This window comes from Pygoscelis adeliae, unplaced genomic scaffold (genome assembly GCF_000699105.1).
Source record: "Pygoscelis adeliae isolate BGI_AS28 unplaced genomic scaffold, ASM69910v1 Scaffold106, whole genome shotgun sequence".
NCBI lineage: Eukaryota > Metazoa > Chordata > Aves > Sphenisciformes > Spheniscidae > Pygoscelis > Pygoscelis adeliae.
The window spans coordinates 3662552-3676028 of record NW_008824939.1 but is presented as its reverse complement, the minus strand read 5'-3'; the positions used below and the strand labels follow the sequence as shown (position 1 = coordinate 3676028).

Below are 13477 nucleotides of genomic sequence, written 5' to 3'. Positions count from 1 at the left end.
TGTTTATCGACAATTTTGAGAAGCACCAGGATATGCCCTATAAAGCTGCAATCAAAAAAGCACATGTTTACGGGCTCTGCTTTGGCTTTGCCCAGAGCATCGTGTTCATTGCCAACGCTGTCTCTTACAGATACGGAGGGTTTCTAGTTGACACTGAAGGACTCCATTACAGCTTTGTGTTCAGGTGAGAGCCTGCCTGGAGCCAGAAACAGGCTCCTCTCCAGAACTGCTGGTCTCGGTGTAGCGTTCAGTTTCCTGATGGCTTCCCAAGAATGACCACGACCCCCCTTGTCCGCAGGGTGATCTCTGCTATTGTGACCAGTGGAACTGCTTTGGGAAGAGCTTCTTCCTATACCCCAAACTATGCCAAAGCCAAAACGTCTGCTGCACGCTTTTTTCAACTGGTTGATCGGCTTCCTAAAATCAGTGTTTACAGTGAAAAAGGGGAAAAATGGGTAAGACCGGAGATGAGTATTTTGTGGTGTCATTCAGCTCAATATAAGCATTGAAGTTGCACTAACAATTTATAAATCAATGAGGATCACTGCTTTACAAGAAGTTTATGCTGATTGTATAATTGTTACTTGTCTTTGCTCTTTTGGAAGCAGCGAGCTCTGTACTAGACAGCAAGAGTAATATAAAGTGTGGCTATGAGGAATTTGTCAGTGTAAAACTCCTGTAAATTGGAATACGACCAATTTGGGTGATGCACAGAATAGCATGTTTTTTCTTTCTGCTCTACAGTTCGCACATAAACCTATCGCTAGCTTATAATGGAGGCTTTTTTCCATTCACATCAAAATTTGGGGGTGTTCATGAGGAGGCGAGTCATCTTTGAGTCAGGCAAAATGAAAATGCTCAATTTTTGGTGAATTGAAAAGTCAGACCCAGAAAATTCAAATAGTTTATTTTTCATTTAACTGATTTTTTTTCAGAATTAAGCGAAAACTGGAAATAATTGTTATGAGTGAAATACATTAAGTATTTTGCTTCAAACCATGAAAACAAAGTATCTTGACTCCCTTCAGAGTTTTGTAAAAGAGTTTTTAAGAGTTCTGAGAAAATTGACCTGAATCCATGTACTGTTTTAACTTTGCAAAGTTCAATTGATTTTATTTTTTTTACCAAATCCAGTTTTTTGCACAAATCTATTTGGTCTGTCACCAAATTTACACATACACAGTGTCTGTATTAAAATAAAAAACTTCCCCATTTGCAAGGCAATCCTATTTCCAACTGATGCCTCTGACCAGAGCAGTACGGGGAAGTATAAGCAGAGCAATAGTGTTATGACTAGTGGCTTCATCTCTAGAACAGCTACTCCAGTATGGTTTTTATCCCCCTTTCTGGGCTAATTTCACAAGCGCTAATGTCATATTTTAAATAAGAGATGCAAGAATGGAATTTGAGGAAGAGTTACTTTGTACTTTACAACTCAGTTTTGGGCTCGAGCTCATTGTAGCGTCTTTCTCATTTTTTTTCACCAGGATGATTTCAAGGGAAGCATTGAATTTCTTAACTGTAAATTCACATACCCTTCTCGGCCTGATATTCAGGTCCTGAAAGGACTCTCTGTAGCTGTTAAGCCTGGACAGACTTTGGCATTTGTTGGAAGTAGCGGCTGTGGTAAGAGCACCAGTGTCCAGCTTCTGGAGCGTTTCTATGACCCTGAGAAAGGAAGTGTGGTAAGCAAAGGAAACATGGTTTGTGTGCTGTTGTTTTCAGCAATGCTACAAGGACTCTTCTGAATGTGTGCTACTGTGCAGCCTAGCAGTGGTGGCACGTACATAAGCAGCTTGGGGCTTCAGCTCCTTCTCAAACAGATGTGGACTGTTTGGACAATTCCCGAGTATCTTCTCAGATGTATTCAGGCGAGATCAGAACACTACAAGCCTCAGGTGTACCCTCGTGCAGTATGCAGGCCACAGACATTCACCTTGGTAGCTCCTGTATGAAACATATCATGTGTGGCATACGTTGTGGGAGCACAAGCAAAAATCAAGTCTGAATGGTGCAACAAAGAGTCTGGAACATCCCTAAATATATAGCTTCAACATGCAGCTTCTTTGCAGGTTCAATTTGTCTAGATTTAACTTCCAGTTATTCAATTACTGATAGCTTAAAAAGCTTTTGTATCTTTTCCTCATGTAAATACTTAACCATCTAGTTTGATTTCTCTTTCTTCGGAAGAAATAAGTGTGGTGATCACTATGCCAGGAAGGCAACAAAGCATGTGCCTAACCTTAAGCAATTAAATAGTTCACTTGGACTTAAGATTAAGCAAATGGTCTAGTGTTTGGCTGGATCACAGACATACCCAGAAAATACACATCGTGCACAAAGGAGTCAACTATAAGCCGATTCTTCAAGTCACTTTAAATCAGTTGTGTTTGCATTTCAGTAATACGGCTAAATCATTTAGTTTTGCTATAAACTATTTGGGTTTTGCAGGCTGTTGTTTTGGAATGATGTTTCAAGTTTTCTCCTATTTCCTGGTAGTTAATAGATGGACACGACACCAAGAAAATAAATGTACAGTTTCTTAGATCAAAAATTGGAATAGTGTCCCAGGAGCCTGTGCTATTTGACTGCAGCATTGCTGATAATATCAAATATGGCAGTAACACCAAAGAGGCGATGATGGAGAAAGTCATAGAAGTGGCCCAGAAGGCTCAGCTGCACGATTTTGTGATGTCTCTGCCTGATGTAAGTACCCGCAAGCCCTTGGCTGTGGAACACTACAGCCTGTGGAACAGGCTGCTCAGTGTTCATTGCAGCGGGAGTTGCTCCAAACCCAACTGAAGTTGCTACACACATACACCTTTTATTTACTTTTACAGCTGTAACAGTAGAAGCAAAGAGGGTGTCATGACCATTCGTTATGTTCCTGAGAGTTTGGGCGTGAGTTGCTACTGGATTTTTATACAGTAGGCAAATATTAATAAAACTGAAACCAGCAGTAACAGCTCTGAACTAGGAGAGGAGGGAAGATTTTTCAAAGCCATGGACAAGAAAGAAGCAGCAGCACAGTTCAGCAGTCAAAGTGTTACACTGAGTCAGGAAATATAAATCCTGTTCCCAGCTGTGGGAGGTTTGTCTTGTGACTTGGGCATGATACTTAGACAAAACTATTTGGAGCTGGCTGCTTAATGTGCACTTAAGAAGTATTTAAATGCACTGAAATCATATAAATATAAATCAGAAGAACATAAAAGGTATGGATACAATTTAGGCACCCAAACAACACACTTGTCCAGAAAGCCCTTAAATCACTTTTAGCCTCTTCTCCCAAATCTAGGGGGGGGGGGATTTCTTTTGCCTCAGACAAATCAGCAGTCATCTTGCTATCAAATTTTTCTTCCAGGCCCATCACCATACTGCCTGGGCCTCTGGGCCATATGCACTGCAGAGCATGGCTCGGAAACGTCTCCCCAAACATGTGTATGACTCGCACAGTATTTCTGCGTTGCCAGGCTTTTTAAGGAGGAGGCAGCAATGGTCAGCGCTCATGCCTCTCTCCTCCTGCTCTTCCTTCAGGTGGCGTACTGGTGTGTTTGCTTACACCTGAATAAAATCTTCCTTTTGTATATTTTTCAGAAATACGAAACTAATGTTGGGGCTCAAGGATCCCAGCTGTCACGTGGGCAAAAACAACGCATTGCTATAGCAAGGGCCATCATACGAGATCCTAAAATTTTATTACTGGATGAAGCTACATCTGCCTTAGACACAGAAAGTGAAAAGGTAAATGCGCAGTGATAAGCAATAAGGGAAAGTTAATACAATGGCCTACAATGTACGACACCTTTTTCTGTCCTACAGAGACATCCCGATGTACTCCACTACATGACCGCAACATTATTCCACCTTGTTAATTCAGCACTTATACCTTTAATGATCTTTTTGAAAGATCCAGAAAGCACAGCTATAAAAAAGCAGCCAGCTACAAGGGCTCTTCGACTGCCAATGAGAGGCAGGACTTTTTCAGAAATGTGCATACTAGTTTCCTGGGTCTCAAAGCGTTCAGTGGGAATGTTTCATAAATATAGTTCCTGCACATTAAAAAACAAACAAACAAACAAAAATGTATTCAAGCATATGAATAATGAGCCTGGATATCCAAGAAAACCAGCAGTGAGGGGCCTAAGAACTTGGGCAGTACTTTGTGTGGCTTGGCTACACTTGGAGATTAGCAAAATGGTGGAAATTTAAAAACATATCCACACTGAGCTGACATTCAGCATGTTGGCTGAATAAAGGCCTTCCTTAATTTCTGCTGCTGTCTATGTTTACCTGTCCCTTCTTTGTACTGCTAATAAACTGAGTTCATGACCCAGCTAAGCACACCAGTAACATACCCTTTGATTTAGCCTCGTAGTCACTTTTACAAGTGTGGCACAATACGGTTAATTAATCTGAAGCAATCAGGTTTCTCCAGCTCTGAGCCCCAATTTGGTTTGCATATTTTCACTCTGACACTTCGTCTCTTGCCCTTAGACTGTGCAGGCAGCGCTGGATAAGGCCAGAGAAGGGCGTACCTGCATCGTCATTGCCCACCGTTTGTCCACGATCCAGAACGCTGACATCATCGCTGTGATGTCACAAGGACTCATCATTGAAAGGGGCACTCATGAGGAACTATTGGCCATGGAAGGAGCTTATTATAAGCTTGTTACCACTGGAGCTCCAATTAGCTGAATTACTGTGGTTCTAAATTTGAAAGATTTCTTTTCTGTACGCAAATGCTCTGCGGTAGGTAGGTATGTTGGTACCCCACTGTGCTGCAAAGTGCTCTACAACGTTGTGAACTCTGTGGTACCCTAACTGTATGTAGCTTTCTGCATCAAGCACACTTGTCAGGCACATGCAGGGGACTAAGCACAGGCTGATGCATTCAGGAAGCAGCTTAGCCCACTGCTAAGGCAAAGAAAGCCTGAAAGTGGGAAAGATCTTTGCTGGTGAGCTGGGGAATTGCCACCACCTGCAGTCAGCCTGCGCAGTCCTCTCGTTCCTCAACTAGCAATCAAGGAGGACTCCGCTCTGGTGTTCTGGAAACTGTCGCTTGTCTAGGTAGGCTCTATGAATAAAAAACAATCCCAAGAATGATGCTGTACATCTGAAGGGCTCAAACCTCTCCTAGCGTTCGGCCTGCAGAGAATTGCCCCAGATACCCTCACTGGGGGTGCAGAACTCCCACCCTTCCACCCCGTCAGCTGTGCTGTCGGGGGGGGGTGGGCTTCCACTGTGTGCAGCTACAGCACTAACACATCAGCCCCCTGAGCCTGACATAGCGGTGCCCCTTCAACAAAAACACTAAGTACTTACAAAGGCGGCAGCTCCACAAAAGTAAGGAAAGCAATCAAGAAGAGGAACGGACGCTGGTGAGGATCATTTCCCCGACACTCACCAGTCTGATCAATGCTGTCAAATAGGTTTTGAATAGGAATAAATGCTTTAGTTAAATCAATGCAAAATCCTACAGTTAATCATCACAGTTATTTAAATCACTTCTATTGAGACGGTGATGGATAATACATTCTCTTTTTTTCAGAAGGCAAGACAATGATGAGCATTTTTACAGAAATCATAAATATATTCAGTAAAGGTGGAAGAAAAATAGCCATAATTAGTTCTTTCTTTGTATCAAGCAGAGTTGATAAATAGAGCAACAATTCATTCAGAAATGACAAAGGTGAGGAAGTCTCGTCTTCTGGCAGAAGCTTGTATCTGTAACAGTTTATTATAAGGTCTACTGCATGTTTCTCTGAACTATGTTCTTGGTTATTGTCTGCAGGACAACAGGACTCTTTCCTTTAGTGACTGGGATCTTGGAGACAAAGCAGATGATAGATAGACAGAAAGTCTAAATTACAGTTTCAAAACTTAAATCTTGATTTCGAATAATAGCGTATTAACTGTAAAAGTCATTCTCCATGTCCTAAAACCTGCAGCTGGGTGTGGAGGGGGTTCCCCCACTTCGTAACAAATCCCACCATAATGGAGTTTCTTATAAAATTACGCAACAGTACCAACTGCTGAAACTTGAATGGAGCTGTAAGGCCGAAAACTTTATTAGGATACATCCCTTAATTCCAGGCAGCAAAAAAACCAATTTCAACTTCTGTACAACTCCATCAATAGGAGTACTGTACTTCAACAGACCCTACTGCAATCACATAGCTGACACTGAAATGCTATTTTCCCAAGGAAGTCTGTATTTTAATCCTTCACTGAAAATGAAAAAGGAAGCTGCATTATTGGCCTTCTGTTTTAAAGTTTTTAGCCTTTTTATGTTTCAGAACAATAATTAGTTTGGATGGCTCAGGACTGAAACTATTGACAGGGTGACTATCAATAACCTATTGACATACCTATATGATATTCAATTTATATTAGTATTTAAGGCCGTGGAAAAATAACGACTCTTTATTAAAAACTACAATTACTATGTGTACTTATTCCATAATTCTTTTGCCTAAAGGATGCCACTTTCGTGGCCCAAATTATACCAATAAATTGTATTTTTTACTGGCTCTTGTGCTTTAGGACTTGATCTCTTTCTTACCTTTCAGACAAGCACGTGAGTATCTTGCAGCAGGTAACAAGTATTTGTATGTATTTAGATCATGTCTGCTGTGCAGGACGGAGCTGTTGAGAAGGCCAACCCAACTGTACTAGCCCATGCCTGCAAAGGCGCCTGCCATGTCCTTGCAGGAGGAGCACAGTGACACGGGCCCAGCTGGGTGGCACTACTACTGCCCTTCATCATAACATCATCCTATTTTTAGGCAGCTGGTAAATATTGTGAGCCATGTATTGGGAAGTATGCCTGTATAACAGAAGGCACTCACGGTGTACACAGTTGCATTGGTCTTACGCATTCTTGGGTGCCGTCTCCTGCCACTTTATACCTGTGTGCTATTGACAACCAGTTGATTATAAAGCCCTTCAGTACCTGTGCGAAGGGATTAAAGTGCAAGTGGAGCTACATGGTGCATCCGGGCATGAACAACAAGCCTTGATGGATTGCTTGGTGCAGAGCTGGATGGGTCTTTCCTCTGCAGCTGCCCCACAGGTAAGATCTCCCAGGCCTGGAGCTTGGTGGCAAGACCCCTGAGCAGACCCAAAGGAGCCTGCTTACGTCTTTCAGAGCCAGCCCCGAGTTATTAGTCTTGACAGAAGTAGCTGACGGTGTCATTTGGTGTGTCCTGCTGTATGTTTCTCTGCATGGTCCGTGGCAGCTGCATTACCTGGTTTACCAACCACCCTGTTCCTTCTGGATAAATATAACCACGATACTGTATTGGGATGGCACCTGAGTAACTGCTCTGCAAATACAGCCCCTGCTCCAACTAGACTACTCTGAGCAGGAACAGCCTGTCCGTGGCCAGAGTCCTCCCGTCAGGAAGGCATAACAGGGAATGGGGAGGACGAAAAGCTGCGTATTAACAAAAGTGAGTGTTGTGAACTGAACATAATGCCAATTTGTCAGCTAGTTTGTATGAGGAGTGAGAAGTTACTTTTACTTCGTGTAACTCCTGGCTAGTGAGAATCTCTCTGTAGATGGATGGAAGGACTTCTGGAATTGCACTATCCCAATTTGGGCATCTCTAAGTCAAGAATAAAAGACTAACTTTCTCCTGGGATCCCATTAGTGGGAGCAAGGGGATCAGTCAAGCACCTTCCACCCTCTTTATTAGACAGGAAAAGCTTAATTCAAAAGCCAGAGATGGCTGCGCACCAAGAATCCCCTGCTGTTGGCCAGGAGTGAAGAATGGAAGGACAGCTAGACCAACCTTCTAGCGTTTTGTGATGCCGCTGTAGGTCACCTCCCTGGTGACCACAGGCAGCACAGAACAAACCACAGAGCATCTTGATCACGGGAGAAATCTTTGTCATAGCTGTCTTTGCTCTTCATTATTTGTTTCTAGTCCCGTTAGCTTAGTCATTTTGCTTAAGGAGACACAATTACTGAAAAGACCGGTTTCAGGCCAGCTGCTGCAGGAAAAAGAGTTCAGAGAATCATTACAGAAGATCTCAGGAGATGCATAAAGCACAATACTCCTCAGACTGTTAAAAACAGATGAATAATTTTTTTAAGTCAAGGTAGTCTTAGTAGACTCTCAAATAAGGATGCCCGTTTCAGATTTACTTCTGTAATTTGTATCATGTTCATTCCCGAGGGCCAACTCAAACTCTTCACCTTGTTTTCCCAATTAAATAAGCTTCTTTCCATTTCAGTTATCCCACAACCAATTGGAAGTCTAGAAGCAATATCACGTTTACGTCTTCTAAGCCTTAATGCTATCAGATCATACACACACAGCCCTCATTACCCATAGTATACAAGCAGCATAAAGCTATACTAAGTATTATGAGATGGTATCAGCAAAATGTTGCTTAAAGATTGTGCACTGAAGGGGAATGTGCAACAGTAGGTGCTAAATAATGAATAAAAAGGGAAAGTACCTGCCTTTGCCTATTTAGAGCATCCCTTTATATAGCAAACGTATTTAACATATTAGTTACTTGTGTCCTTAGGTAAACCAAGCTGACAAGAATATAAACTTGCAATGGCTTAGTCTGCAATCACATTTTCACGATTTACCCAACTACGAACAGTGATTCAGGCTTCTGACTCTTGAAATGGGAGAATTAGACTAATTTACCTTTGCAATACAGGAGCATGAACAGCATTCTTGAGGCGATATGCTGAGATAATTTCATTATTGGCAACTTTCGTCATTTGTTGCTCTGTGTAGATGTACAGAACCCAAAGATTTGTTACACCGTATTTACGCATTTTCACTATCAAAGGTGTAATCTGTATCATTCATGATTTATGTGACCACTTTCAAAAAGTAAAAATGACAAAAATCACACTAATGCAAAAATATATTCTACAGAGTCGAACTGAAATAAACTTTTATTTTTTTCTCATCTGGCTTAGTCAGAAGCTCAGGAAGCTCAGTAAGTTAAATCTAAAGCCTTGTTTATAATGATGCTGGCCTTTTTCACAGTGCCTGGGTACAGCTGTACAGTTGCAGGTGGTGTGATACTGTCACACCATTATCTAGCGGTTTAACACACAGTATCTATATATAAAAAAATTAAATATTGAGTATCACTATATACAACTGAGGCTTGAAGCACCATCTAGCTGGAGATGGACAGAACTAAAAGACCACCAAGTAGCTAAATAAAACTAGTTGATTATACTTTAAAACTCCGTTATGACCCAAAAGTACGGGGTCATTTCTAGCCATACTGCAGTGTGGTTGCAATATTTCTAGGAATAAAATCAGCGATTAATATTCCTGAGCTGCCAAAGTCATTCTTGAATGTACTGATTTTGGATGTACTGGTTACTTACCAGGAGCACATCAAAGATGCAGTGGCATCCCCCTTGGTTAAAATGAAACTGCCTTTGCGGAGGGTTCTTGAACCGTTCATATCCATCCCCACAGCGCTAACCATTTGGAAACTTTATCTAATTAAGTTTCTTTTCAGTTGTCCTCATTAACGAGTGGACACAGTACGGAACCAAGGCAACTACAGTCAGAGGCATAGCCGCACTCTTACAAAAAGAGAGAATGTAGAACAAACACTCAGTATGAGTAGGTATCTTGACGAAATTATACAGCTGCAGTGTAGCTAAAGAAGCAGCTATACACAATATGCGGAAACTTATCTTACAGCTATTTTTACCTTTGCAGCTCGTAATGAACATTTCAGAATTTATTCCGAGACCTAAGCCAAAGAGTGCCCCTAAATTCCTCACCAGTCCAGCAAATGGAGTTGTGTCAATGTTTATCCAGTCTGGGTTGGCACACCACTTCTTGGCCTTTGGAACAGACCATAGCAAGTCAATATCAAGAAGCTTGAGGACTAGATAAAAGCCAAGGGCAAAGATGAAAAGAAACAAGTTTGTCTTGATGTACATTCTCAAGCTTGCTGTCTGAATAGCAGGGGTATGCTCAAACGCTTCTGCCACAAGAATGCCTGCGGATTAGAAACTCAGTGTTACAGGGAACAACACACTCGTGCTTTGAAGAAGCACTTTTTACAGTGCCCCTGTAGAATTTGACTTTTGAAGACAGAAGAATATATCTATGTATTTTTTACATATATATGTATATATACACATACACACACACAATTTACCACTTCTGTAGTACATTACAAAACCTTTTCTTCCACTCAAAACTGCTAATTTGGAAAAAAATAAATTAAATACCGAGCACTACGTGTTTTTGATATGAGGCATGCCTTAGGCCTGACTGCATCTCCCAGATGACAACCTGGCAAACATGAGATGTCAACTAGAACATTCCTTTTCCACAAGAGTCCTCCGCTCAAAGACTGGCCCCAGCAATGCAGAATTCAATACCAGTTCCCACACAGGCTTTGAGTGTTGAAGGAAAAGACACAGAACCCACTTAGTGTCTTTCTTACTCATTTTATCCTGGTTGTGAAAAGAGAATGGGAGCAGGCAGCCCCCTCTCAATGCTCTGGTCACCCTCCTTAAAGTCAGACAGATACTAGAGAGATTGTTCATAGTTTGAACTCCCTAAATACCAATTTGGGACATGTTGAAGTAACTCTGAAAAATGTACTTTAGCTTCTTAATCACCCTGGGCAGTTTACACTGCTGATTTGCCTTTTTCTCTGTTCTGCCCCAGGTCTCTGGCCCCATGCTTGTCCACACAGCACATGTGCTAGTTTGCGCCTGGCCACCATTTGAAGTGAACCAAATAGCTTCCCTCTGATGGCCGTATAGAAGCAACTTCCTCTCTGATCCCTTCCATTCAGGCAGCACAGATAAAGATCAGATGCAGCCAGTACAAACCAGACAGCGCTAGTCTGTGGCAGTGTGGACACAATGCAGTCAGCATCAACTGGCACATGGACAAGGGCTCACTTCCTGTGTGAATTACAAAGACAGCAGACACATACTACCTCGCAAATTTTACCTTTAGACTATCATCAAATCCTTGATCTTCCAGAGAGCGGAGAGCACCACTAGAGCTGCAAGCTGAGAAGCACTACTAAAAATCTCTTGCCTTTTCTCATCTTTTTTTCTTTTTCAGATTTTGCATATATGTTGAAAAGAAAAGAAAACATAGCAGCATTACCAGCAAATACTCCAAGAATAACTTGATGAGGGAAATGTGTTGCTATGAATACTCTTGAGATGCACACACTGATCTGGATAATCCAAAAAATACTCCAGAGGAATGACCATGTCAGTCTAAGAGGGAAAAGGAAGATGCTTAAAAATTAAGACAAGATATTTCACCTAGTAATTTACACCAGGCCCCTTTGTGTCAGGCTCATGTTTTTACCAAGCAGAGGTTTCCAAGTAGAGACGTTTAGAATCAGATGATTAAAACCTGGAAGTCAGTACTAAAACATTAGCAAGAGTGGTTGTCTTGCAGCCACATCTAGGGCTGCAGGAACAGACCCTCGTAGTTTCAGGTCCAAGACACCACCGTGGTTTTAGTGATGAAAGTCATCAATGGCAAGTTAAATTAGCACTAGTACCTTGAACATATTTTTCATCATGAAGTCATACTTAAATGCAAAAGTTCAATTATTTGGTGTCAAAATTCACATAGTGTGGCAACAACCTTGTCAGGCTTGGAAAGAGCAGCCATCAAAGCAACTATAAGACTTCCCCACAGAGTTGAGTAACGTTACACTGAACTTTGCCAACATTATGCACATTTGCTTTAAAATGGGGTAAGAAGGACTACCATCAAAGCAGTAAATTTATGTACTAACTGAAAGATCCAACATGTAAAGACAATTAATAGAATTCAAAATTTCCAACACTGAAGACATGACACGACCTTTAATAGGAGCTGATTCAGAGATGTTGTATGCAATGACCGTAAGTTAATAAATACCAACCTATACAAATGGATAAACCCTCTTAATATTCTTTTCCTTCAGCTGAAGTAGATCATAAAAAAGGTTTTTGGTTTTTTTACAAACTGGACAAAACAGACTATGAATATTTGGTCAAAATAACTCAATTGAAAACATAGCATATATATAAAGACATATCTGTACGAGTTAGAATAATGGGAAGACACTCACCTGTGAAGGGTAACTGCTGATTTATCTTTCCATCTAACTGTGTAGCTAAGTGCTGCTGTGACCATTACATACCAGACGCAAGAAGATCCCATGGCATGTCCAGATGGGCTTCCTAGTAAAAACAAAAAGGAAATATTCAAGCTGAAAAATGATGACTGTAACATTTGTCGTACAGAAAATGTCTACTGGCAGTTACTCAGGCACCTAATCATTTAGAAGGAAAATGGGTTAACAAAGGCTGAAAGAATGTCAACTGCTTCTCAAAGGTTAATTTTCTCAATATGAATTTTTCAGAAGACTCATCTATACGGAATCCAGAATATTTGTCTGAAACCAAGTAGGTAACAGCTTAACCATCTTATATTGGTGTGAGCTGGTATCTTGATTGGAAAGCATAGTGTTTTTCCATTACTTAGGTGTGGATTGTGATTTAAAAATCACATTTTAAAGATTTTAAAGTATCTAGGGCTCTCTTAGGGCTGTAGCATACAATGTAGAAGTTACAGACGAGGATCAGGTGAGATAGGTTTTGAATGGGCTACCTCATAATTAAGGGGAGCAATGGAGATTTAGCTCTTTGTAACATTCTAAATTAAAGTACCAGTATAACTTTAGATGGCCTTTCCAAATTGCCTTTTATCTGCTTCTCCAATTACCATGGCGTTAGCAACTGTGATTGTGATCTGTGTCTCCTTAGTAATATTACAGTCCAGGTAATTCACATTTTAGGTAGTTATGTAATAAATTTAGAAATGTATCTGAAGTGTGATGGAAGAACTGTGTCTTTATGCTTTACTTTATTTTATAAATGTTAAGGTGTTGTACAACGTCCAATAGCTTTGAAACAGATTATTGGGGAAGTGGCACATGAAATGATGCTGTAACATATTGGACTAATTGCTGTACCCACAGTAGTCTGTAACAGGGAACACACTCTCATATAGAGATCGATAGTGATTTCTTTTTAGTCCAGGTATAACAATATACGTGTAATTTGTTTTAATTTAATGAATCAAATTTTAATTTTACTGGAAACAATATGAAGCCACAGAGAAGTTCCTACAATCGTGAAAATCACCAAAAAACAAAGTATGCTGGCATGGTGCAAGGGAAATGATTCCTAAAATTACGCTGTCACTTCTTTTCACCTGTTCACCAGGTTTACATTCAACAAATTGAAATAGGGAAGGAGAGAAAATTAGATCATTGGAATCTGTCTATACCAGACTTTTACAGCTTGGCTTTCTGTGGAGACAAAGGAGAAGTAAAAGGGACGGGGTTATTTCACTGGCAGAAGAAATCATTTTTGCTGAAGAATGAGTTATGACCCAGCACCATATAGTAGTTTGCAAAACAGAATAATATTTCAGCGAAG

General features: G+C 40.8%; 2 protein-coding genes across 3 annotated transcripts in view; one reads left to right on the top strand and one right to left on the bottom strand.

Moving 5' to 3' along the window:
• The window catches only part of ABCB11 (ATP-binding cassette, sub-family B (MDR/TAP), member 11), a 42790-nt gene extending 38092 nt beyond the window's left edge, over positions 1-4698 (top strand). The window contains exons 24-29 of the mRNA XM_009325414.1: positions 1-184; positions 299-455; positions 1488-1685; positions 2500-2706; positions 3598-3744; positions 4498-4698. The exon at positions 1-184 is cut by the window's left edge and continues 17 nt beyond it. Of these exons, the coding sequence (XP_009323689.1) occupies positions 1-184; positions 299-455; positions 1488-1685; positions 2500-2706; positions 3598-3744; positions 4498-4698 (1094 nt within the window). The remainder of the gene's footprint in view (positions 185-298; positions 456-1487; positions 1686-2499; positions 2707-3597; positions 3745-4497) is intronic.
• A 4227-nt stretch (positions 4699-8925) lies between these two features.
• Positions 8926-13477, bottom strand: part of G6PC2 (glucose-6-phosphatase, catalytic, 2) — a 14137-nt gene continuing 9585 nt past the window's right edge. The window contains exons 5-7 of one of the 2 annotated variants that reach the window (XM_009325410.1): positions 12103-12214; positions 11136-11251; positions 8926-10002 (exon numbers count right to left, since the gene is read on the bottom strand). In XM_009325410.1, the coding sequence (XP_009323685.1) occupies positions 9491-10002; positions 11136-11251; positions 12103-12214 (740 nt within the window). In that variant the 3' untranslated portion in view covers positions 8926-9490. The remainder of the gene's footprint in view (positions 10003-11135; positions 11252-12102; positions 12215-13477) is intronic. The other variant, XM_009325409.1, reaches the window with a different exon arrangement.